General features: G+C 36.5%; 1 protein-coding gene across 3 annotated transcripts in view; it reads right to left on the reverse strand.

The window, feature by feature from the left end:
- Window positions 1-26700, reverse strand: part of TPR (translocated promoter region, nuclear basket protein) — a 38959-nt gene that overhangs the window by 5071 nt on the left and 7188 nt on the right. For 2 of the 3 annotated variants that reach the window (XM_074907075.1, XM_074907073.1), the window contains exons 9-45: window positions 26075-26162; window positions 25413-25553; window positions 24437-24528; window positions 23392-23589; window positions 22753-22860; window positions 22002-22228; window positions 21123-21286; window positions 20579-20718; window positions 20351-20499; window positions 19879-20041; window positions 19451-19585; window positions 18523-18663; window positions 18186-18354; window positions 17521-17687; window positions 16429-16581; window positions 15624-15740; window positions 14406-14609; window positions 14132-14316; window positions 13541-13688; window positions 13013-13150; window positions 12171-12302; window positions 11783-11913; window positions 11211-11421; window positions 10699-10845; window positions 10072-10270; window positions 9207-9412; window positions 8421-8482; window positions 7323-7531; window positions 6739-7011; window positions 5759-5907; window positions 4842-4925; window positions 4478-4678; window positions 3733-3864; window positions 3116-3206; window positions 2458-2642; window positions 1546-1614; window positions 108-202 (exon numbers count right to left, since the gene is read on the reverse strand). In XM_074907075.1, coding sequence (XP_074763176.1) covers window positions 108-202; window positions 1546-1614; window positions 2458-2642; window positions 3116-3206; window positions 3733-3864; window positions 4478-4678; window positions 4842-4925; window positions 5759-5907; window positions 6739-7011; window positions 7323-7531; window positions 8421-8482; window positions 9207-9412; window positions 10072-10270; window positions 10699-10845; window positions 11211-11421; window positions 11783-11913; window positions 12171-12302; window positions 13013-13150; window positions 13541-13688; window positions 14132-14316; window positions 14406-14609; window positions 15624-15740; window positions 16429-16581; window positions 17521-17687; window positions 18186-18354; window positions 18523-18663; window positions 19451-19585; window positions 19879-20041; window positions 20351-20499; window positions 20579-20718; window positions 21123-21286; window positions 22002-22228; window positions 22753-22860; window positions 23392-23589; window positions 24437-24528; window positions 25413-25553; window positions 26075-26162 — 5603 coding nt within the window. The remainder of the gene's footprint in view (window positions 1-107; window positions 203-1545; window positions 1615-2457; window positions 2643-3115; window positions 3207-3732; window positions 3865-4477; window positions 4679-4841; window positions 4926-5758; window positions 5908-6738; window positions 7012-7322; window positions 7532-8420; window positions 8483-9206; window positions 9413-10071; window positions 10271-10698; window positions 10846-11210; window positions 11422-11782; window positions 11914-12170; window positions 12303-13012; window positions 13151-13540; window positions 13689-14131; window positions 14317-14405; window positions 14610-15623; window positions 15741-16428; window positions 16582-17520; window positions 17688-18185; window positions 18355-18522; window positions 18664-19450; window positions 19586-19878; window positions 20042-20350; window positions 20500-20578; window positions 20719-21122; window positions 21287-22001; window positions 22229-22752; window positions 22861-23391; window positions 23590-24436; window positions 24529-25412; window positions 25554-26074; window positions 26163-26700) is intronic. The other variant, XM_074907074.1, reaches the window with a different exon arrangement.

Raw genomic sequence — 26700 nt, forward strand, 5'->3', positions numbered from 1 at the left:
TGGCATGTTACTCCAATCACAAGTTCATTTCATTTGAATTTATTTTCATTCCACTGAAAAATAGAAAGAAATAGATGCCTTTTTTTCCCCTCTTTACATCTACTTACTGAATGGCTTCTGCAAACCCATCTGTACGATGTGGAACTACAAGAGTTGGTGTGCTTGGAACTGTTCTGTCCTCATCATCAAAGAAGTGCTGCTGCTGGAAAAAAAGAGACTGATATGAGAGCCTATAATTTATTTCCAGTTTCTATCAAGCCAAGTATAAAGGTTTGCTTTTCTCATGTAGTCCAGCAAAACAGAGATGAGTTTAGCTCTAACAAAATTAATTTCAGACTTCTAAATCTTAGTTACTTATACAGATCACCCTTAGAAGCAAACAAACCAAAATAATCCCCATATGCTTGCAGGGCACCCATCTTTTAAAGGATTTTTAGACATCTATTCCATGAGACCACCCTACCATCAACATGCCATATCTCCCTGTTGACTACAAAGGAATCTCAGGGTGACTCATTCATAAATAGGTATGAAACATCTGTCTTAACCTGGATTGCTGTAAGATACCTAGCATATGGGATTTTTCACAGTGTGAATCAAATCATCTGTTCCCTTTAGACTTGTGTCCTTCATTCCTGCATTGCCTCCAATGCCAGAAACCTCAGCTTCCTCTTCCCTTCCCCTTCACGAGACATTCTCTTCATCTCTCTGTCTTCCTCCCGTATCTTTTAAACCTTTCTCTCCAAAGTACCCATAAGGTCCCTCCCACCTGCTCAATTACTGTCCAGGCAAAAACCAGTTAGGTACTGAGGCCACTTCCAAGCAGAAATTGAATGACAGGTACATGTAAGCCAAGCAGAATCAAAAAATCTGAGCTGATGCCTTTGATCTCAGAAAAGACAGTCAGTCTCCCCTCCCTCGCTGAACTTGCATTCAATCTGTCAAATACAGTTGAAGTTGAATAAAGTGTTCAGAATTAGCTAAAGGAGACAGACAAAAAGCATGTCAGCCTTGTTCCTTTAGGATGAGGCTGAAAACATTTTATTCTTTTTTCCAGCAACATATCCACTTTAAGAGACTGATTCTAAAACCAAGTAATTAAAACTGTCTTAGACAAAAGGAATTCAACCTCCCTTGAAGACAAAGGAATTCAACCTCCCTTGAAGACAAAGGAATTCAACCTCCCTTGAAGACAAAGGAATTCAACCTCCCTTGAAGACAAAGGAATTCAACCTCCCTTGAAGACAAAGGAATTCAACCTCCCTTGAAGACAAAGGAATTCAACCTCCCTTGAAGACAAAGGAATTCAACCTCCCTTGAAGACAAAGGAATTCAACCTCCCTTGAAGGCCTTTAGCTTCCTTGGAGCTTTCTAGTATTTGCCTTCCATTAATACAGAAATTAACAGGACTAAGATACCTTCTGCAAGATTACAGAAACCACCCCACCTCTCAGGACAGTACCTAGGCTTCTTTAAAAAACAAAGCCTAAGAGTTAGGATGTTCCATCAATTCAGGTTTTTACTAGTAAACTTTCATATACTTACCATCCCACCTATACCAGGAGTTAGCTGAAGTCCACGCCCCACCGACTGTCTTCGAGTCATCTGGATTCTCTTTATAGTAAAATAAAAAATGAAGTGGTGTGAATGCTTTCCTGGAATTCTAATAATGTACAATTGTTCAGTCAGAACCAAGGATAGTAGCTAAATGAGCAAGCATAACAATTATATGTCAGCGTGCAACACTGCTCAGTATAGCATCATACCCTCTTAAAGAATATCCCATGGCAGCAGCTACTCCACATCTCGTGTCTGCTGCCTGGTTTAAACTATGAAACAGAATCACGTAGGTTTAAATTGTGTGTAAGTGACATTACTATTTTACTCAACTTTCTATTGAGGACAGAAAACCTGAACACAGAAATACTGTGGCCCCAAGCCTCACAAAAAGTTAATGGTAAAGGGTAATTTCAGTCAGGATATTTTTGCACAATTCACATTGTGACTTTTCAGTTAAAAAATCTGTAGGTCTATGTCAAAGCATAATCATGGGTTGGGCACTGACTGTGAAAGGCTTAACTTAGAAAATGAATACTGATTCCTTTGCCCAGTCTGCACTGGGGCAGAGGCTAGTAAAAACCCCTGCCAATGGGTCTGAGTTACCTGCTCAAGAACAGATTTTGTAGTGGAAATATCAGCAGTCACTGAGTGAAACAACACTAGTATAATAATTTCAAGACACAAATCCAGCATGAGTGCCTTACTGCTTTTAGTGTTCCCTGTCCAGCCATAATCTGCAGGACAAGACACATTAAGTAATTTTGCTCAGCTACGATTTTAAGGATGCTGAACAGATGTCATCTATTTTTACAACAGGCAGAGTACTTAGGTTTTATTTAGAAGAAATCATAGAGTAATCTTTTAAAAGTCTTCTGACCCACTAGAGATAGTTTATACCTGTACTGGGGGACCCAGTTCTTGAGGAGGAGCATGGATAGTCAGTCGTGGGGGCAGTGGATGTGGCGGTCTGCGTGGTGACTGTGGAGGCCGAGGGCCCTGTCTCTCTGAGGCAGATGATGGCTGCTGTTCTCTTGAACTTTCATGAGGAAAAGTGGACTCTGCAGCACTTGTACTCCCTTCTCCTAAAAGAGAAGTAGTATACAGAAGTATAGAGAAGTAAACCTATGCCCTCCAAACTGAGTTGAAAACATAAAGGTAAGTCTTCTTACTGCTACCACATTAACAAAGACATTTTTGCCCTTGCAAGAGCAGGAACAGCTCAGTACTAAGCCACTTAAAAGAGGACTTGTGCCAGCTATGTCAACACCAGCACCAAAACAAACTATTGATCATTCAAGTGCTGATTTAGAAAGATATATCTACTCAGCCATTAACAGCAGTTTCCATAGCAACCAGAGCTTGCAGGGTTTTCAAAGGAATGTAGAATAAATCCAGAAAAGAACACATAAGAAAAATCCACATTTCAGGTTAAAATTGTCTTCAGCATTTCACCTTATATTCTTACTTTTAAGTGCATATTTCAACACATGCAAGGCAGCTTCTACATTTTCCCCCTTTACAGGCACAGACTTTGAAGAAACATGGAATAACATACCACTGTTCTGAGAATCTGCTGCCCTCTGGTTGCTTTCACCTCCTCCCATGCTTTCTTCAGTTTCTGTTCCAGGATCTGTACCATCAGCACCCTAAAAAACCCCACATAAACATAACATGACTTAGCACTAAACAACTTACAGGCTGTGAAAGGAATACAAAAGCAGTACTAAAATATTCAGAAAGTAAACAAAATCAAATATATTAAAATCTTAAACTATTTCTGTAAAAATCAGGTAAATGTATACCACTGTATGAAATTCCAGAAGTTCTGCATATCTGTACACACACAAATGTGTAGCCATCATCATTAACAACAGACAAAGAAATATCCAGCTTTTGAAGAAACTGCCTTACTAGCTTTTCAACAACAGTATTTGTTGCTGGCTCCTGTACTTTGCATTTTTATTCAGCCCTCTTAAACACTCAAAGTTGTTTTTTCTTGTGAAAACACCAGTTACAACAGAAATTACTATTACCTACTAGCATCTTTAATTCTCTGGGATGAATTAATTCTAAGATTTTTCTCTTTTAAATATTCAAGTTTGTGCAGATGCATTACACCACTCATTTATTCCAAGAAATTTAACAGCTATAAAAAAAAGGTACAAATCTCACCTCAGCATCATCTGCTTCATATCCATCATTACCATCAGCACTACCAGTTCCTTCATTACTGTCATCACCTTCATCTCCCATCCCTGTGTCTTCATCATCATCCTCGTCTTCCTCTTCCTCATCCTCATAGTCCTATGATAAGACCATAAAAAAAGCCTTAAGAAAGTGCAGAAAGGGTAGCAAAATAATTCCAAATCTTGAAGTGGTACACAGACTACCTCTGTCTGTGGATCTCCTTCCAAAGACATTCACCATTTATTACCACAGAGTGCAGGTATATATTTTTTGATTGCTGTGGTAGGTTAACCTTGGCTGGCTGCCAGACACCCACCCAGACACTTCCTCACTTCCTCTTCAACATGACAAGGGCAGAAAATAAGAAGGAAAAGCTTGAGAGTCAAGATAAGAAGGCAACCCAATCACTTACCAATTACCATTACGGGCAAACTCAGGGAAAATTAATTCAATTTGTGGTCAATAAGGCTGGCTGGTGAGAAATAAAGACAAAAACTACAACACCTTCCCCCCATCCCCTTCTTTTTCCCAGGCTCAACTTCACTCCCCCATTCCCAACTGCTCTTCCTGAATTAGCTGAATTAGCAAGTGTCTTTAAAACACCAGAAGTTCAGGCTACATAAATACAGACTATTTATACAATCGAAAATATTTTTATTAAATTAGTCCTGCTGAGTGAGCAGGACAAAATAATAAAATGGTTCATAAAGTAATTCCATGATACACATACTTCCTGTTCGCCTTCATTTTCTTCATCATCATCATCTTCATCATCACTATCAATTACAATGACATCATCTCTCTTGGACTGACCATCCTGGGATGAAGTAGTATTTTGTTGATCTGACTGAAGAGGTCCAAGATCTATTGGGATAGACTGGGAAGTTTCTTCACTATCCTCCATGGGTGTGTACTCTCCCTGTGTAACACCCTGTAAAAGAGAAAAGAATTATCAGAATAAATGCAGCATATACCATTCTTAAAATGTTCTTCAGCAAAGTGTTCACTGCATTTCTAAGAGATTCTCTAAGGGGGAGGGGAAAGCAAGCTATTTCTGCTGATATGAAGCTTTTTTTCTTTACAAATATGCTTACTTCTCTAATTGAGTCTTGTGAGTCTTGATTGTATGTTTGAGTTTCTACCTCACCATCAGTGCTCTCTTCTGCTGTCACTTCCTCCTGAAAGAACACATATTTTTCTTGCTTAAAACACATCATTAGCCCTAAAGTTTGGTTCTTTAACATGTTTGAGATTTTTTTTAACCTTTTTAAAAAAATTACTTTTTCCCACAAATCTTTGTGGGAAACATTTTGTTCCCCTTTCACTATTATTGCTTAGCTCTGCTTTTATCTAGCACCCCATTTCTCTGCCCTGGGGAAATACCATTTCCCCATCCTAGTCCACTAGACCTCAGTGTCTCTAAATCTTTTCAGGACCAAAAAAGAACTCTCAAGGTTTCCCATTTCACCTCCATCCTCTCAGCTAATTAAGAGATAACGTTCTTATACAATTTTGCTCTTTTCTGTTATGCAACATCTTTCTCATACAGAGTTAACAAGACATCTTTGACTTCCTTAACATTATTCATGAGTTGCCAGCTGCAAGGTTCTGTCTCAAGTTCATTCATTGTTGCAGAACATCCCAATTCCCTCACAGCAATATTTCACATGCATCTCCTGTATGCTTTTCCGTGGAATTAATCTTTGCTTCCCTGGCATCTCCCCAAGTACACTATGTCATTCCAATAACTGTAGATAATTACTTTCCAGACCACACTGAAAAGTGTTTAACTTCTTCCTCCTCAATGCTAGGATATGGCCCCCTGTCTTCCATCCTACAGTTCACTAAGATTTGCATCATTCATTGCAACTGGTATAACCTCTGCCTTTTACAATACCCAAACATAACTGCAAGTCACATTAAGACTTGCTCTGAAGTAATATACTTGCTCTTCCTATTAAAATCTTCCAAAGGAACAGATTAAGTAGTAGCATTTCATGGTCTTGCAAACCTCAGGTCCAACTCTCTGCATGCTTTTCAGTTTCTTTTGAAGAGGTACATCCACTGTTTCCTCTGAAATCTGGTCTGAGTTTTCCACAGTGTTATCCTCCTCTTCCTCTCGTGGACGTTTAGACAGTGAAGAACTTGGGGTAGCTGAAACTTTTAAAAGAGCCTCTCAGTTATTTTCAGAACAACAAATGTACAAAAAAGAGAATCAAAAGGTTTGATATTTTACTCTGGAAGATCACCTCTTTTTCTTCATTAACTGATAACAAATAGATAGAATCACCTTGTGTCATTTCCTAGGACATGAAAACATCAGTCCCTTTTGTTATAAGTCTTATGCTCTTGGACCTGTATTCACAACCTAACTGACCCCAAGCGTAAGCTTCAGGGTACAACTAAAATATTTTTTCCAACATCTTTGCTTCTGAAAAGTACACCTTAATGTTTAACAGAGTTATCAGCTAGGAAACAAACAAAATAAAATATAGTTTACAAAATATTTTGGGATTTTGGGGAATAAAATTTCTACACCAAAATCTATACTGTGTAGAGCAAAGAGATGTGCAACTGTGTATCACACTGAGTAGCCTTAAGAGTTCTTATCTATATTTCATATGCCAGCTTAAGTATAGTTCAGATATGACTCCTGAAATTAACATTGCTCCAACAGTACTATGGAAACAGAGGCAGCTAGTTTTAATGTATTAAACCCCAATACTGCTCTGAATAGATAAATAAATGGCGAGTTTTTAATTTCTACTTTAAGGAATGCAGTGACAACAGCATTTCAGAGGTACCATTTCAGGAGGTTCAGGAAATGAGCCAAACCTCAGAAGTTTGTAAAATGTGCAGTAAACTAAAGGGAGGAAAAAAGCCCAAAGGAGCAAATTCTTTTGCTGAAGTTAGGCCTGGTTTGACAAAGGTCCAATCGGAGCTACTTAAAAGGAACTATTCAAAAAGGTAGGCCTATAAAATAAAACCAACCTGTGCCAAACACTGCCGTAGAAGTGGAAGGCCTCTCTATTTGAGAGCTCTGTACAACTTCTACAATGGTAGGGGATGGCTCCTGATTAGCAGGCTCAATCTGAGGATGACTTTGCTGAGTGGGCTGCACAAAAGCAGTCGCTTGTGTCTGCTGCTGAACAGTCAAGATGGGCTGAGAGAGAGATGTCTGAACATTAGGACTGGTGGAACGCACAGACCCACTAGTGCTTCCAAAGACTGGAACATGCTCCACAGGTCCTTCTGATTGCATAGCTGAAAGGCAAACAGTCGCACATTCAACTGTCTTCATATTATCTAGTACAGTTCACATCCTCCACTTCAGAATGCCCTAAATAAGCAGATTCCATGTTTTGAAGATTGAGTTAGCATTGCTTACACCCATCTTCAGTTGAGGAATCATGAACTTTGTTGCAATAGAAGTGGTCATAAAAATGTAATATCAAAAGTGATGCAGGGACAATAAAACTATCTGAAGTGCTTTCAAACTAATAATTACCAAAATTTCAAGGCAAAGGTAGCATCTATGGTTACTGTAGATCCTTGTACTATACTAAAATGCTCACCTTCCTGAGTCTCCACCTGTGTTGTAGGCATAACTGTGGCTGTTGGAGTAGTGGTAGGATTAGTGACCGTAGCAGGAGTAACCATTGGACGGATACTGGCTCTTGGAGTAGACTTATTCCCAGCTATTGCAGCAGCAGTCACTTTACTTGGAGTTGACACAACAGGAGTTGGTTTAATATTTGCTGTTGGTGGATCTGAAGTGCTAGCACTGAAAAACAGGATCTTGGTTTCATCATGGGAGTGCAGAAAGCAGATTTTAAAAATACCAAATGTAAATACATTATCATAGCCAGAAATACCAATTTTTAAAGGTTTAAAATTTAAAAGCGTGACAAGGGCATAATGAATTGTCTTCCAAAATTTGTTTATAGTTGAAGACAGACTCACTATGCCATCAGTAGCATTCTGTAGAGGTCTGGCAGGTTTCTTCAAAGGTAGTCAACTAGAAATCAGTAACCAGATCAAAAGCAGCAGTGCATAGCTCGCACTATTAGCTGTGCTGAGTCTTTACTACAGCAAGTAATACATCTTATCTTACATTAAAACTGATTCACTCAGTACAGAGCAACATCATCTCTTAGTTGAGACAAGGATCAGCCAAATTAAGAGGCATTTTTGAAAGCCTTCCTTTCAAAAGGATGCCATCATAAAAACTGAAAGGGGGTTTGTTACCTTAACTTAGTAACATTAAATAGTCAAATATTAAAATAGTCAAATGACTAAACTCTATCTGTTGTCAGTTGTCATCTATTTAGTCTGTCATGTTTGAGATTCTTGCACAAGGAAGATCTCCCCCCAGACCAAAAAGGTTAAAGGTAACAATTGAAACTCTACAACTTCAAGAATCTTGAAGTCCGAGAATGTTTAAAAAAAATCTTTAATGTTTCCCAGATACCATGTTCCTGGTGGTTAACATGACAATTTAACAGCTTAAAAGCTTCATTGATTAAATGTAGCTGAGAAAACAGAGGAAACGTATTACGTCAATCAGATCTTCAAAGTGGTTTAAGAAAAATTGTGAAAAGCCAGTGTTTTACTAAAAAGAGCAGCAACTAGATAAAGGCAAACCCAAAAAAACCCCAAATCCTTCAACTCACATTCCTCTTTCACCTGAAGCTGGTGTAGACTTGAGTGAGATTTGCCTCTGCTGTTCTGGGACCTATTAAGTAAGAAAGAGAAGTATCATGCCATGTAAATAGGAAACAGAGCGAGTAATTTGGTAAAATACTTCAGCAGACAGATGTCTGTACTAATAATCACTTCTCTAACAGATTTGCTAGCATACCTAATCAGACTCCATGATTATTGTAAATTCTCCAAAACAAATCATACCAGTCATACCAAGTATGTAAACCAATTCAGCAATTTCTCAGCTGTTTTCTGAAACTGTTGAGACAATAGCAGCTAGAACTCATTACACTGAATGCATGGATAAAACCACAAAAATAGAGAGCAGAGTGCAACCAACTTCTTGGCTAATTCACAGTGAATGATATAACTGTATGTTTGTTAGCACTGGGGATTCTGACTGTGGCAGAAGTCTTAAATTAATTTCTGAATCCTTACTAAAGCCAACTTGTATATTTCCAAACCCAGGAGACAGTGGAAATTGAATAGCACATGGTTTGCTGGGATCATTGATTTTTAAAATTGTCTTTCGTTTTTTAAAGTGTAGGAGTCCTATGACAAGAATTTTCATCTGCTATTTAGGACATTGAAGGAAAACATCTTCATGTAAAGTAGTCGAGTATTAACTACTGTACACACAAAACGAAACCAAGCTGGACAATGATGCTTGTACAGACAGCTGCTGTTCTCATTCATCCAGGAGACACACAAGCTGTTTGCTCCCTCTCACAGAGTTAGTTAAAAGGATTTTGTACCTTGTTTGTAGACTCTGGTGGCTCATCTCTCTGTTCGTGGTGTCGCTCTTGATGCTCTCTAAGCTCTCTTTCCAGACGGCAGATTCGACCCTCATACTGTGATTTGAGTGCACTCATCCGCACCTCCAATTCAGTCTTCTGCTCTTCTAATGAGCTGCTCTTCTGCTTCCACTCTTCATTTTCTTTTGTTAGCTGTTCTTTCGTACCTAATTGAATAGGAAAGAATTCAGTCTTGTCACTGTAAAGCTGCCTACAAAGTCTCCGCATACTGAATACATGGCTGTTTTAATAGGTTAGTAAGTATTTTGAAATCTTAAAAATGTTAAGGAGCTCTTAAAAGTAATTTTAACTTTCACATGCCATTTTTCCATTTAATTTCAGTTAAATAAAGCTATAAAAATATAATAAATATATATAAATAAATAGTCACAAAAGAACAAGATGTTTTCAGCAAGCTCTTACACCATCATTCCACTCAATATCCATTAAAAATAGAGGTGGTAGTATGTTTTCCACCTGTACACTTAGGGAAGGCAAGAGGGAAGGGGAGAAGAGTAGAGTCAGTCTGCTCTAATCAACAGAGGGATAAAAAAAATGGGAGTTATCACATTGGCTGGCCAAAACTAAGCAAAACTTTTTTTACTTGCAGTGTACAGCTAGTTATATCATTATCTCCTGAAGGAATTAAAATTTAAGTTTTAGAACAATACCTGTAACATCTAATCTAGAACAAACTTTTACGTAAAATACGAAGCAGACCCTATTTTCCCAGGCATCCTGTCTAAATGCTTTCCCACAGGAATAATCAAACACCGCGACAGAAGACAATACCTTAAAAGGATAGAAAAAAAAAATATTACTGTACCAGCTAACTGTGCAATTTTCTGTTTGGCTGCAAGTAATGTCTTCCTAGTTTTCTCTTCCTTCTCAGTGATCTGTTGCCTGAGCTGTTCTTCCTGTGTAGTCTTCTCTTGCAAATCTTGATGAAACCGAGCAAGTTCTGATTGCAGCTGTGTTATCTGCTCCTGAAGATTTCTAACTTCAGTTTCCTTTTCTGCTATAGTCTAGAGAGAGAAAGAGATATTGCAGCTATTGGCCACAACCAGCTACTTTAGCAAATATAGAGCCTAACAGGCTCCAATGACCTCGTATTAGCTGGCCACTGTTTTAAGGTTAAAAGGTTTCTAATCAGTAACAGGGGAGTCCGGACCTCTGAATACAGTAGTTGAGAGAATAGCATTTTCTTTCTCACTTATTTAATCTAAGAAGCAATGTGAGACACACTAGACAGGATTTAAACCAGGTTTAAGGTCCTCTCTCCCAACAAGGTAGAGGCACAAATAGGTCACTTCACATATTTCTGTGCATACATGTACACACACAGACACACAGAAGAACACCCTCATATTCTTCAGTTACACATTTAAGATTGCAGTAGAAGACAGTACTCTGAAATTGTTCACTGTTTTTACCTTATTCACTCTGTTCTTACCTTTTGCAAACTTTCAACCTGAGTTTCCAAAGTCTTCGTCTTCACTTCAGCTTGACTGAGAGCCTCTTTCAGCTCTTGTACTTCCTGGACAGAAACTTGCTCTTCTTGTTGTTCTACAAAAGACTGAGTTGATGCTTCAGCAACCATCTGAAATATATCAAGCAGTATTAAGCTAAAGGGTACTATCCAATTAGAATGTCATTACTTTCACAAATTGCTTTTGCAAGTAAATCGATCGTTTTAAAAGTTTGGGGAAAACCCCAGGAATTCTAATAAACATTAAAGTTCTGTTAAGAATGCTACAAAACATGAAGTGATATGCAGTTCATGTTTTGTGGCAGTTTGTGCTGACAACAGAATAAACGATGTAATTTTCTGCTTTTCTCTTCACAGATAAGTATTCATACAGTATTATACTAAGGGAAAGTGAAGATCATTAGCGAGGTAATATATGACTAGATGAAAACGTATTTTTTTAATATGCTTTTTCTTTGTTTGCAAAGAAAATCTACCTTATCATGTTGTGCTTTTAGCTCCTCATACTGAGTCTTGTATCTGCGCCCAATTTTCTTGACCTGTGTTATAGTTTTCACTTTTTCCTGTATGTCAGCCACTTTAGCATCTAGTTCTTTCTGTAAAGTATCCTTTTCTGTTCTGATTTTAGTTACTTCATCCTTCAGGCTCTGAAGAAGATTCTGGCTTGTAGTCAAGGATGCAGTAGTTCTAAATAACAAGAGATTAGAGGAAGATACAAATGAGATGTTTGAAATAATCAGTGCATTTCAATTTTGCTCATTTATGTAACATCACAGACATTATCTGCAGTAAATTATGTTTTCTAGGATTTTGCAGTAGAAATAACTATTTGTAGAATACAAATTATTCTATGACACATACATGTAATTTCAGCTAAATGACAGTTTCCAAAACAATTCTGACTTCATTTAATATTATTAAGCTACAATAAGAATACCAAAAGGTTTCAGTTACATGTAGACACTTAAGAAATTACACTTCCAGATACAGCTTTATTTAAAATATTTTGCTTTGCAAAAAACTTTTTACTAATTGACTTATACCACACCTGGCTATTTCTGCTTTAAGCCTGCCTGTTTCTTCACTCATTTGTTGTATACGTTTGGTGTTTGCCTCCTTCTCTGAAAGCAGCTTCCGATACTCTTCAAGATCAGTGTCCTTCTGTTGACTCAATAAATGCTAAAAGGTTGAGAAAAGTTTGCATTTTTATAAGATGATTATACAGTTATACCCAGAAAGTCTCTTTGAGTTAGAGCTACTGCTTTTGCATTCTGATATGGAATGCCTATGAATTATAACAGCCTATTCTGAAGCTGCATAAACAATGCTTTATAATTCAAATACATTCTTAGTTTGTTGTTGTTTTAAGAAAACTTAGAACTTTTTTTAGTTGTTCCCATCCCCCATCATCTTCTTTCAAAACATGCATCCCCCACCTGAGTCCGGGCTTTCCAGCGTTTAACATCTTCTTCCAACAGCTTTTTCTCCGCCTGCAACATTCCACTTTTCTCACTCAGTTCAGCATTAGACTCTTGTAGAGGTAGAATGTCTGCCTCAAGCTTGCGTACCTGAAGAAACACAATTGGGGATTAAAGGCTCTGGATCTTATGAGACCGAAGGAAATGGAGTACAGTAGGCCTTGAATAACGATAGAAAGAGGGACAGAGAGCGCAAGATCAACACCCTCAAGTCATGATATAGCTTCTTTTCCAAATCTCTGCCTTTCAGTGGCCAGCTGGGGGCAGGGAGAAGGATGAGGAACAAGAGCAAAGAATGATCCTATAGAGAGAGAAAAAAATATATGTACGACTTCACAATCTTAGATTCTCATTCTTTCTACTTTGGTACAGGAAATAGATTACTCATTACATGTTAGAAGCCAAGCCACAGTGCACTGGATTCCATTAAAGTAACTGCTGTGTAGAAAGGGAAGAGGCAGTATTTCCCTTTTAAAGTATTAAAAAAGCTGTCATCTGCTTTATATGTATTCCTGTGCCATTTTTCATTTATCTGTTGATAATATCCTTGTTACTGGTATACCTCTAACCCAGGATAAATGCTGATTTTCAGTTTAATTTAAATGAAACTGAACTTCAAACTCGTGTGCTAGGTGGACTAATGTCTTCTAAAATTCTAAATGGAAGGTTTCCTCATTTGTATGATGTAAAGGAATAATCACAATCTAAATCATGTATTTATTGTAATTAGCAATGGTATATCCAAACACTAACTCACCAGCTTGAGTATCTGAAAATTTTATATGAACCTCAGTACTAACCTTTGCTTGAATTTGTTGTAGCTCTTGTTCTAGCCTCTCCTTCTCTTCTCTTAGCATCTTGTTGGTTTCTATCAGTATGTTCATGGTCTCAGTTTTTTTCATTAATTCTTCATGCTGCGCAATGGTTTTTGCTGTTACCTTTTAAAAAGATTTAACTCAGTCATTTTTTTTGCATGCACATGCGCATATACTTACCTGGATCTGGCATAACACCATCTTGGAAAGCTATCATGGCATTCATTATCTCACATGTACATTCAAACAAGTATCACTTAGGAAATGGAAGATTGCAAAAAATTTGAGATAAATTATCTTTATTTTTCCTATTTATGTGATTTTGGAATTGCCACACTGCTTCACGGGACTCAGAACAAGGTCCTCTATTTAGCTATATAGCAACTTCAGTTTACAGGGTCCCGACTCTTCCAAAACTTCATTTTTGGGCATAGGCAGCAAAGACAAAGAGTAGAACATAGAGAGCAGCCCTCTCTACTTATTGAAATCATAACTAGTAATATCCAACCATACCTGCACCTTCTCCCTCTCGGCATTGAGACTGTCCTGCAGTTCCTGGAGTTCCCTCTCCAGGTGCTCCACTCTCTGACGGTAACGCAAACTCTCCACCTGGGCCACTTCAAATCTAGTTTCTGCAATCTCCTTTTCTCGACGTATAAATCTGTAGTAAGAAAATGAACCACAGATCATGTCAATGAAAAAGCAAGACAAAGCATTTTAAGTTGAAGCATCTTATGTCTGAAGGTCTACTAAGTATAGAAATCAGTTCAGAAAGACCAAAAGAAAATCCTAGATAAAAATTATTGAAAAATCTACAAAAAACCCCTAAGAACCACAATGAGAAAAAAATCACCTCTATGAAACTTTCTTACCAATCACATTTGCTAAAATCCAATTTAGCTTGTTGTCATAATTGACTCACAGTTTTTTACTAGGACTAGAAAGAAATCTCCTCTATTAGTTACTGATGTAGTACAACCACATGCTACTTAGCAAAAAAAGTGCTTAAATTTTGTACATTATCCTTCAAATATAAATCCAGAACTATTTAATTTGGCAACTCCTTTATAACCACTGAGAGAAGGAGTCCAGAGCTAGATTTACCTCAGAATTTCTAAGATTTGTTCCTGGGATTTGCCTTCCTCATTAAGAGAAACATTCACTGCAGTTGGCATGGCTTCTTTCATAGAAGCCACCATCTTATCACTCAGACTTTCCAGCTGTTCATGTAATAATCGATTTTGTTTTTCCAAGTCTTCACAGCGGGATGCAAGTTTTGAAGCTTCATCCTACAACAAAATTGTTCAATGGCTGTGAATTCTGTTGCTGAATTTCTGTTAACTGAATAAAACCACTCAAACCATAAAAACAATCATACCTTCATCATTCTCTCTCTCTCTTCCCAGGAGGCTCTGCACTCTAACAATTCAGACTCAGCTTTCTGAGCAGCATCCTCTAGCTGCTGCCTTACTGCTGCATTCTTGGCAACTTGGTCTTTAATAGCCTGTAATGCTTCAACATCGGCAGCATGAAGCATTAATTCCCGTTCATATTTATTCTGAGCTTCAGAAGCCATCTTTGCCTGCAGAAAAAAATATAAGAAATAGATTGTTACCTTCCATGTTATATATCTGATGTGTACAAAGAGATTATTAAATTCTAGACAAAATACATAACCACTCATCAAAAAGAAACTACTGACCAAAACTACTGTCATTCTCAAGTACAAAAAAATGGATAAGCTTAGAACAGTTCCCTTGAAATTTTAAATAATTTTCTTTGAGTGTCTATCATGAGGACACTCTCTCTATTGTCAGAGACTCTACAGTCAAACCTCTTGCTGTAGGTTCTGCATGGATAAGAGGCAGGTATTAGTCTATGGACATCCACTAGATGAGGTTAAAAAGCTAAGGACAGACTATGGTCATAGGATTAGCTGAAAAAAATGGAAATGCCATCTTCTAAGTTTTGGGTTGAATTAAACAAAGCTAAAGTTTTTCTACATCCTTTACACTGATCAGCGTTGCTGGTATTCTCACTTGCAGAAAAGGAGATTCCCTTTAAAAACAGTTGGTAACAAGACAGGTGATGCTAAATATCATACTGCCCCACAGTTTTAAAAGATGACAATTATGTTTCGAGTTAGAAAGGTATCTTCCCTGCTGTCTTGTTGCAAGAGTTGTTTTCTTTTTTGCTCCCCTTAGATTGAGATAGTAATTCATTAAAGATAATTAATTACATTCTCCAATCATTTTTTTTACATAATGAAACAGACCTTAGAAAGAGTAATCCTCTGCATCTTCTGTTATTTTCTTAAATGTGACACAAACTGTGCTTGTAGCACAACCTTGAATATAAAGTAATTTTAGTTGATATTACTGCAACTACCTGCTTGATCAGGTAGGAAAATGCAGCATTACATAAACAGCTGTTCACAAAACAGAGGAAATGTTCTTACAGCACTTTTCTTGCCTCTGTGAGTCTCTGAAGAGACTCAACTACCTTTAAAAACGTTCTGAGTTCAACTGGAAAACAATGAAAAAGTAACGTTAAGTTTACCACCTCTGGCTAAAGTAGGCAAATACTACAAACATACTTGCTCCTGGCAGTCACGTCTGGCTTGCTGTTCATTATTCAGAGCAGTGCTCGCTCTCTGAAGAGCTTCCTGAACTTCTGATTGCACGGTTGACAGACTCTTCTTTAGTTCTGACAGCTACAGTGATGGGGAAGGGGGGAAACAAAAAAACAAAACAAGAACAAAACCAAGACTAAATGGCAAAGTATTTTACAGAGTATTGAACACAGCAAGGCTTTGACTGTAGACAGTCATGTATAGTAGAACTAAAGGTGGTTATTTTTAAATACTAATTTTAATCTAAAGAGAAATACTTCCAGTATTTTGACTTATTGATATAGAGCTCTTTCCTGGTAAAAATATATTACTGTTCTTTCAGAGTTGGGCCTGCAGTAGTTTCTGCTGCAGTCATCTTGCTTCTTTCGACCCCAGTAAGAGCCCAAACATAAACCAGACAAATAAGGGCACAGAACACTGCAGTTTTGAGAGACATGAATGCTACAACTTTGGTTTTGGCTCATGTTCCAAAAAGGTTTTCTGAAACCTCTCTCAATGACTTGTTTCATGTTTTTCTGCAAACTGCGCTCAAAATTCAGGAAGACAGTGACAGCTGTACATGCACAATCACCCTAACAAGGTGATAAGGTTAATGTACTATTCATACTTGGAAACCTCTCACAAATTTAGTTAGCCTTTTGTACATCTTAAAAGATTTAATTTTGGACACTACGATACTGTGAAAACAAAGTAGTTTAGGGAATTCTGTAAATATACATTCTGTGGACTGTCTACAAGGGAGTTTAAGAGGAGGACATTCAGTGCATACCTGCTGTTCCATATTCTCCACAGCTTTACGTTTCTCCTCTTGTAGCTCTTGCTTTTCTTTCTCTGACTCCATCAGCTTCTTTTCTAGCTGTGCCTGATACTCTGAAGACTCCTTCAGACGAGCTTCAACTGTTGCACGAACTTCCTCTGTCACCTTCATTAAAATCCATCATAACAGATCAATTTTTTTCCTTTAAATACGGTATTCTGATGTGAAACCAGTATTTTATTGTCAAAATAGGTATTCGCAGTATCTCATTTAGAACAACACTGAAAATATGAAGGACCACAAATAACATTGATTTCTTTTTTATTTTTCCCCCTCAAAGCTGCAATACCTCATAAAGTATACCTAAGAAAAGTTTTAGGTGACAGCACTCGAAAGTGTAGTAGCCAGCATATCTTTTTTTATGCACTAGAATCTGCAATATTGTTAAAACATAATCAAGCCACAATGAAGTTTTTACAGTAACAGAACACAAGCAGGTAATTTGGGTACTGGACAAACAGCACTCCATTGTCTACCAATGCTGTTACTTCAGTAGAAAATGAGAATTCTGTTTCCCGCATCTATTTTATTTTGATATGCTGAGCCGCTTGGAAGAACAGGCTTCATTCGCTATTAACATGGTGGTGTGTATTATAGATCAGAAGGTCATTCTTAAGCTAGCACATACAGAGCGTTCTTTTGCATCACTGTAGACCTTACTGATGCAGAAGGCACGAAACGAACCGCTTTTGATTGACAGCTAAGTAATATTTTTCATCATTGATCACAGGGTATAAGTAAGAGTTTTTAAAAGTCAATTCCCCTCTTTTGAAGAAGGACATTAGCAGAGTGCAGCTTTGAGTCAAATTTACTATTCAACATTTTAAAAATACGCTGCAAAGAGGTTTAGTATTTCCATAAATGTTTTTAATAAAGTTGTCTAAAATATGGTCTTACATATTCATACTCAGTACATTCTGATGCCTTCTAAACTAACTTTAGGGTTTTTTGGTAACTCCTCCCATAATCCTAGACTGTCTTGTAGTAGAAAAAATCCCCTTCCACTTTGTCATTTTGTTCTAATACACAATGGTAACTACTTACTTGTTTTTCCTTATTAAGGGATTCCTCTAGACTAAGAACCATGGCCCTGTACTGTTCCACATTACTAGAACTAGTCTTGAGTCTTTCTCTCAGGTCATTAACTTGTTCATCAGCTTGTCTTAGTCGACTTACAAGATCATCCACATCTTCATTTGTACTAGGCTGACCTATAATATTAGAACATATTCATTAACATTAATGAGGTTTAATTCAGTTTTTTAAACAACTGTTTTGTTGAAAACTGAAGTCTTCTTAGGATAACAACATGGAAAAAATAATCACCCTCACAAAGCTTCCCTAAATAAAACTGTCAGCCCTAACCAAAACAGCAGCTTACAATAAACATTGTTGATTTAGACAAAAAAGCTGGCTATTTAAAAATAAGTAACCTAATAGACTTAAGTTCCTTCAAATAAAAATAAAAGGTACCTTTTAGTAAGTTTTGCTTATTTCTACCCTTTGTCAAAGACTACTTGGGCATTCATTTTACTTTAACAAATCATCCTGGTTATCATTCGTTCAAATATGTGACTGTAATAATGAAGAGGCTTATAATGTATTATTTTGTGCACTGTCCTCCTAATGGTAAGTTATTACGAATTTTACCATTCTTCAAACAGCAATGCTTAATATAAAGAGAAATGCAATGTAGAAAAACTTCTTACCTTTTCCTGGAACCCTCTGTGATGACTGAGATGCTAGCTGAGCCTCTGTATTGTTAAGCTGCTGTTTTAACATGGCAGTTTCTTTCTGGGCATTCTTTAAAAGTTCCTTTGTGTTAATGTGACGGTTTGTCTCAGTCTCGAGTTGCCTCTTAAGATCCAGGATATGAACCTGTAAACACAAGGTTCTTAAACTTGTAATTATTCACAAATGGCACAAAGACATGTTCATAAATTTCATGTATGAAAAACAATACACTGTAAGATGGTGTAAGTCATGCCACTGTAGCTTTATTAAACATGTATAAAACATGTTTAGCACCTTTATAGTTTTACTTACCTCTTGATTTTTGGCAAGGGAATGTCTTTGTTCCACCTCACTTTCTAGTTTCTTCTTCAGCTGAGAGATCTCACGCTCTAGCTTTTCTATCTGATTATTGAGTCGCTGCTTTGTTTCTGTCTCAGACCTCTCCAGTATTCCCTGATAAAAAGAGTACAATGCACTATGCTTACAATACACTTCAATAATTTTCTTCTAAATTACTGCAGCACTTCAAACAAAACTGTCACAACACTTCTCCCATACACAAAATAATTACTGCAGGGAGCAAGCAATAATAGGTAGATAAAGAAAATTTTGCGAAGTAGCACTTCTAGTGTTTTGACTTAGTTTTGAAAGATTTAGTAATATTGATACAATAAGTTTTACTAGAAGAAAATCTACTATCCATGCATTCTAATTCCAGGCATTAAAAAAAAAAAAAATAAAAATAAAAAAATCACAGGAATTCTACTACAGAAACATAATTCAGTCACATGATAAAATATGCAACCTTAAATATTTATACTCTAGAGTCAATCTACCTTCTAACAGAAGACATAAAAATAGAAAACTAAATATACCTTAAAACAATAGGAAAATAAACTACCAAGGCAGGCTTTGGTAAATTTTGCTATCATAAAAAACGACAGATTTTTTTTCTTTTTACTTTATTTCATGTGTTTTGTTTTCATTTTATTGTGAAAACCCTTCTCATCAACTCAAAATTCTCAGGACTTTGCCCAGGTAAATAACAGAATATCCTAATTTAGGACAGGAATATAAAACTTGCTTAAAGAATTGCTCAAGCATTTTATGTTCAGTGTCAATTTGTAACAAAAAAAAAAAATCCACCCAATCCCATGACTGTTTGATTTGATTTCTCTGGGTATTTACTGAAAACTCTGACAGACAGACCAAACTTGGACATAAAACCAATACCATGTACCTGTATAGTTCGCAAATTAGTAAGCAGCAAGTTCTGTCCTCTTTGTTCAACTAATAAAGACTCACGTTGCTGAGTCAAACGCACATCTGACATCTTCAAGATATCTTTCTCTTTTTTTAAGTTTTCTGCTCTCACCTTTAAAAAGACAACAGACCGAGAACTTTGTTACTGATCCCAAATCTGATCAGATAATATTTTTAAAAAGCATTTAACTTTAGATTGTAAATTAAAATCCATTCAAATTAAGCCAATAACATTAAGAACACAACTGTTTGACAAATCCAGGTACCAAACAAACATGCACACAAACTTTTACAAATTTAACAGCTGATGCACTCAAAAAGACACACTCTCAAGTTCTGACAGCTTTCAATATGAAAAACTCTTGTGCTAACTTGGAATATCTAGCAGTATACTGTATTACTAACCTCTGCCACTGCCAGTTTTTCATTAGCTCCCCTCAGGTCTTGAGTCATAGTGTTAATTATCTGCTCTTGCTTCTGAGTTGTTGCTGTGAGTTTCTGGGTTCTTTCATGCAGGGATGTTATTTCTCGACGATAGCCTTCAACATTATCCTGTAGCATTTCATAACTTCCCATGGAACAACAAAGCAAAGTATGTGTTTGCCACATTAAATTGTTGGATTTAACTGCAAGAGGTGTATGTACACAGCTGTATGTTTCATGTTCTTGTATGTCAGTTTTCACATGTGTGGCTCACTCAACTAGAAGGTATGTTCTTGATCCCACCTTCACTATTTCCTTTGTGTTCTTTTAACAGAATAGACAATATTAATGTTTAACTTGCAACTCTTCCTAAGCAAAGGATACCAAGCAGTCAACATGATTCTACTGACAGAGAACACACACACAGGGCAGTGAATTTAAATAGGTGATTTACCGTTTGGAGGCAAACTCCAGCTGTGTGGATATCTTTGCATTCTGTGACCTCAAATCTGTGACCTGCTCCTGAAGCTTTTCATTTTGTTCATTCAGCAACTTGTCATTCTCTGCCTTTTCTTTTTTATAGTTCTCAAAAACTTCCTGCAACTACATCAAAGAACAGACATTAAAGTGACTACAAAAAGAAACAGTGATAGCTTTCTACTGTATTTATTGAAAAACATACCTGCTTAAGTGCAGCCTTAGCCTCCACAGTCTCCACTGACTCAGTCATTGACACTGGAGCAGGAGTTGACATGGCCTGAGGTAAATTTGGGCGCTTTGGAGTAGATGTAAGAGAAATCTCCTCTGGTAATATACCTGAAGCTAAAAAAAAAAAAAAGAAAAGATACGAAGGGGATTTTAAAGGAAACAGTTGAACGAATGTTTGTCAAAGCAGAAGATCATTAACCACACTGGAATATGACTAAATCCAGTACTGTATTGCTAGGAAGATCTTGGGCTCTGCTGAGCAACTCATTCTTTATACCTACAGCATGGTACCAGAACACACATACTCACCACTACACATCAGTCATTATGTAGCAAGTTAATATACTGTAAAAATAAAATAAAAAATAAAATCACGTCTAAATCCAAATTCATGGGTTTTCTAGTGAGTAAGGGTAAAAGTTGAATATGAGATTAACAGAAGTTACTAGTACCATTACTGAAAGCTCATACCAAATGATGATTCTTCTTTTTCAATGGTGCAGAAATGCGAGGGTTACCTTGCAAAGGAATGATAGCTCCTGTGGTCTGTGCCAATAATATGCGGAACATATCACGCTGACGGACTATAGACTCAACAAGCTGCAGCTGATGATGACGTGATTCACGCAGTTTTTCTAGCTCATTGAGAGCTTCCTCAAGCTGACTCTGAAGCTCAGAAATTCTGAAAACAACAACAGTTGTTTTCAGTAACATATACAGCGGGACATACCAAGATGACACAACCCTTACATTTTGTCACGTCTTTCAGTGCACGTTGATTGCACCTTTGAGAAGTTAAGCACCACCAAGATTTTTGAGCAAACTTATGGGAAGATGGGGCTTGCAATTTTGTGACAAGTAAAGTAGGCCTCTTCCATGAAAAGCAGAGCAGAGGCAATTCTATCCATGTGAACAACTTCAAACAACAGTCAGTGGCATGAGCAGAGAATCAGGCTAAAAGCTTTAAATCCAGAACTACGTTATTTATGGGCTTTACAGCTAGTGAAGTAGATACACACATATTCAATTTTTTCTTCTGCTATGAAGGAATCAAAACTTCTTCAGCTACTTCAAGAATGAAAACTTACCTATCTTTTTCAAGAAACAACTTTGTTCTGTGAAGCCACATTCACTAAAAGACTGAAAATTATTCTCACTTTGGATTTTGATGAGGACCTATTACAAGATATATAGCTATAAAGCCATTTTAATCTACATCTGAAGACAATGTTGCTTAATAACAATTTGCCTTTATGAATTACATAGCTGCTCATGAGCATATGCTCACTTACATATGCACACAACAGCAATCAGAAGTAAAAAAATGGAAAAGTGTTTGAATAAATCCGTGTTACTACTTAGTAGAAACAGTTTACTAGAAGGAACAGATAACTAACTTAGATGATGTTGTTTCTTGCTCCTCTTTTTCTCTCGCCTCTCCCAGCTCCCGAAGAGCCACCAAGAGACGTTGATTCTGCTGCTGGAGTTCTTCAATATTTCTGTAAGAGACTAGATGCTGAGATATCACTTCAGAAGAGCTACTGATGTCAGCAGAGCTCACTTCTTCATCACGAATCACATGATTGCCTCTAGCTTCTTCAAGTTCCATTAAAAGCACACGAATCTGAAAGAGAACATTCTAGTCTAAGACTTGCACAGACTCAAAAATTCGCTCTGAAAAAACAATATATTAGAAATAAAGTACTTGGAAATTAAGTATTTTTTTCCTACAATATACAAACGATTACAATCAATAAATAATTGAAAAATAATTACGTTATAAAAAAACAGTCTGACAAAAGGAAACCACTTCAAGGTCAGAAGTAGATAATGTGTGTTCAATTCTGCAAACACAGGACATTCCAATCAAATAAGTTAAATAAATGAGTTTTCCATGTCAGATGTTCAACTATTATCCTAAAGCAGCGACACTTCTATACAGCTAAAATTATGCCAGTTCTGTAAACAGAAATGTAAGATACCATGTTGTCCTAAGGAGAAGCTTTTAACATCACTAAGGCTCTTATGACAACCAAAGTCTATATGACTGTGGCTGAACACAACTTTCAAGTAAACTTCAGAAACACAGCACTGTATTAATAAATAAATTGCAAATAGTACATTTAACCACAGCAACATTTATTCTACCTGCTGTGAAAGATCTTTTACTTGGATTTCCAGTCTCTGATTTTCTCTTTCAAGCAGAGAGGCATGCTTATTAGCTTTATCAGCATCCTCCTGCAATCGCTGGATTTCCTGCAAGCATATAAACATTAAGAAACATATCAATTCAACTCAGACACACGTCTTTCCAGAGAGATAATGTCATGTATAGACATGTCTTGTGAATCAAACTGTGCTTTACAACTTTAAATTTACACTCCAAAGTTTAAACTCCACATATGTAGGAATCAAAAGCCATGCTCTTTCACGCTGTATTAGCTAGTGTATACATAAAAGTTAATGGGAAGGGAGCACCAAAGTCCAGTTTTAGTTCTTTGTACAGACAAATACTAATCTTTGTCTATGAAGAATTCTACTCTCAGAAAAATCAGATTGTAAGACACCACATTTAAGTCTTCACTATAAAAAACTCCGAAAAATGTTGGTTCTGCGAAACACTTCATATTGCCCAATAAATTGCAAGCTAGAAAGTTCAACAGATATTTTCCCCCAATAAAAGTTGACTAAAAGATCAATTTTATACATTTACTAACAGCCATTAAGATTAAGGAATTAAAAATAATTTTTTCCATAATTTTTCACGCTCTTCTATTTTATACTGACCTTCATAGCTTGTTCAAGCTTTGCAGACAGACTAGCAACAGCTTTTTGGGAACGCTCAAATTCTTCACGCTGACGTTTTAAGATTGGTGCTTTGGCTTCTACTTCCTGCACTATTTCATCCAAATATTTATTGATTCTCTTATTCTCTAGCTTTTCCAAAAGCAACTGATCCTGAGTTTCTACATATGCATTGTACAGCTGCAACAGAAGATTTTTTGGTTTGGTTTGGTTTTGTTGTTTGGTTGTTTTTGATACATCTGAATAGACCTCTTAAAAGAGAACACTGGTAATTACAATTCATACCTTAAGGTGGTATAGTTTTATACAATTCTAGACTAGTTAATTCAGAGAAACAAGTTGGACTTTCAAAACAATGTATTTTTAGGACTCACACCATGGCAAAGCAGTTATCCCTCTTCATTTAAAAATGGCAAACTTATTGTGCAACTATAAGTATATATGCAGTAGAAAAATTCTATGTAAAAAGGACAAATCTTAAGAAAGTTTAAGACAATAGGAATATCAAAACTAGTATCACAAAAGAAAGCAGCAAGCACAGAAGAAAGTAATTTAATGGCTAAATAAAATGACCAGTAACAAATAAAATTAAAATACAAATTGCATAAACCGAAGTGTAAAAAAACCCTAGAATATTTACCATTATGTTAATTTTTTCTGCAAGTATAAGCCAAATGCATAGCAGTACAGATTAGAAAAATATGTAAATAAACAAAAAAGAAAGCTCCTCCTAAAAACGCATATAGAAAATAAGTTTATGTGCACAAAACCCCCCATATTTCAGAAGAACTTAAAAGACCTTACAAATGTTTAGATCTACTGAAGGAAAACTGTAAGGAATGGTAAAAAAAAATCCCAATAACTTAGCTCTTAAAGTCTGCCTCAAATGCATGAAAAGATTTCCTTGACTTCAGTCAGGCGTTACACCAAATCCAAAATAGTGAACGAAATCTGCATCCTTTTATTATTAGTGTATCTCTGTTGGCATTCCAAAGGCCTTGAAATTGAAGAGTTTCTTCTCACTTACCTCAGTTAATTTCATTCCAGGCTTGACTACTTTAGCTACTGCTGCAGCAGTGGGAGACATAGCTGCCAGCTCCTCCTCGGACAATATGGCTCCTGAGGACAGAATCCCACCAATTACTGTTAGAAAGCTGCAATAATCCCCATCGTAAATATTCTTTATTAATATAAAGAATATCGTTGTACGTCTTTGTGCTTTATAACTACCGTATTTTAAGTTACTATTTTAAGTCCTTAAAGTTACTGGTTTAAGAATTTTCTGTAATCTGTATCATATTTATACATGTGCAAGTGACTGGTATTATATATAATATTCTATGTCATACATTATCAACACCTCTGACCAGTTTAATTTGAAATACTGAAAAGCTTTTGCTATTAGACTCTTAAAATTTAGATACTTTCTGAAGGTAAGCAATTGAAATAGCTGGAGCAAAGCTTAACATCATCAGACTGCCTCTCTTCCTTTCTGCTCTGCTCTCTCTTCCCTTTAGAAATTACTTATATATAGCAAACAAATGATTCTTTTCTCCAAAAAAAAGATACAACAGTGAATACTAAGTAAAATTTAATGTTAAATAGAAATTTAAGGACAGGAGTTTGTTTTCTATTGCCTTTTTTTTTTTTTAAAGGAAAGTAAGAATAGTTTATCATCCCCACTACCCTCTCCAGAAAAGCAGTAAAAGCATGATTTGGCCTTAAGAAAACGTTTCCTCTTCCTTTTCTTTGAAAAGGTAAGTCTGATCTACAAAAGAACTTCAAAACACATTTTGATAGAAACGAATCTTCTAGTGGGTGGGTGGGGGGAAGTATGATTTTCAAAAATATACACACATGAAAAAGCTTCTAAAATTCATGACAGGAAATTAGCAAAGATGAATTACTATTAATGTGCTTACTTCCTATAGAAATTCAGCGTGTTACTTTCATGCAAGACGACAGAAAGCTTTATGTATTTTAGTTCCCAATGTTATCCCTACCTTTACGCTTTGTGGCAGACAATAAATCATTAGCGTTCTCCAGCTCCTTTTCCAGCTTACTGATCTTTTCTCTCAGTTCTTTCTCCATTACAGCTTTTGATTCTTCCACCTCAGCCAAATGGTCCTGGGTTGCTTTATTAGCTAAAATTAAATCAGACAAGCAGTTTGCAGTGTTGTGGTTGGTTTTGCTTTTTTCTTCTAAAAGGATCAAAATTTGCATATGTACCTTAAATTTTACTTTATATGATCTGCAGAAACTCATGCTGATAGAAAACTCAGCAGCATGACAGAAACATGAACTGCTGCCTATCCCCTTCACTTAGAAGAGGGCTAAAATGTGAACTGTCCTTTTATCAGTGAAAAGGAATCTAAACTGCTCAACTAAAACGAAGATGTATCTTGCAAAATTAGCTCCTCTCATGAAAATCTAAAGTGAAACTCCAGGTATATTTGAAAATATTTCCCTCCCCCTCACCCACCTCAAGTAAATTCAGTTAGCCAGGTAATATTTTTTGTTACAAAGTGACTGATGTTCCCACCATCCCAAAAGCCTAATGAAGCTCCTTTCATAAATGCTCAACACCTATTTTTCAATGCATCAAAGTAGGTACAAAGGAGTGCAACTGTCCTGTTACTTTTCCCGTTTCTCACTCACAGCTTACCTTCACCTGCTTCCTTCAGCAGCTTGTGCAGCTCTTCTACTGCTCCTGTCAGTTCATTGCTCTTTGCCTCCGAGTCATCAGCAGCACTCTAGATAAAAGCATTTTATTTAACCTTTTAGTACATAGCAACAGAAACTATATTTTTATAAGAAAGTTCAAACTGACACGCAGGGGTTTTTTTGAGTAAAATACTAAAAGATTCACCTAAACTGGACAATTTTCTTTCCACTTGGATAAAGTCCCCCTTCAATGCAAACTCCCCATCTGAGTATAAAGTATCAGACATTGATTTGATATGATAAATCCAAATAAAATGTATGCGCTTTAGCTGCTTTATAGTTGTTGCTGGCTTTGTTCCTTCTCTTCACTAAAGAAAATTTGGAGAAATTTTGAGTGCTCAATTTTGATCGTTCTGAAAATTTTGGCATTTTTAGAGCATCTTATATAAACAGTTTATGTTCCTTTGCTTCCAAGTCAGAGATGTCACAAGTACAAGATTGTACAATACTTTAACAATTCTGCAAGTTCATTAGAGATAACTGAAATGAAGTGGATTCAACTTTTGCTAACTGGTGACAACTCAGAACAGCCTCCCATGGGAGGGCACTCAATCTCGATGCTTTTAA

This window comes from Athene noctua, chromosome 5 (genome assembly GCF_965140245.1).
Source record: "Athene noctua chromosome 5, bAthNoc1.hap1.1, whole genome shotgun sequence".
Lineage (NCBI taxonomy): Eukaryota > Metazoa > Chordata > Aves > Strigiformes > Strigidae > Athene > Athene noctua.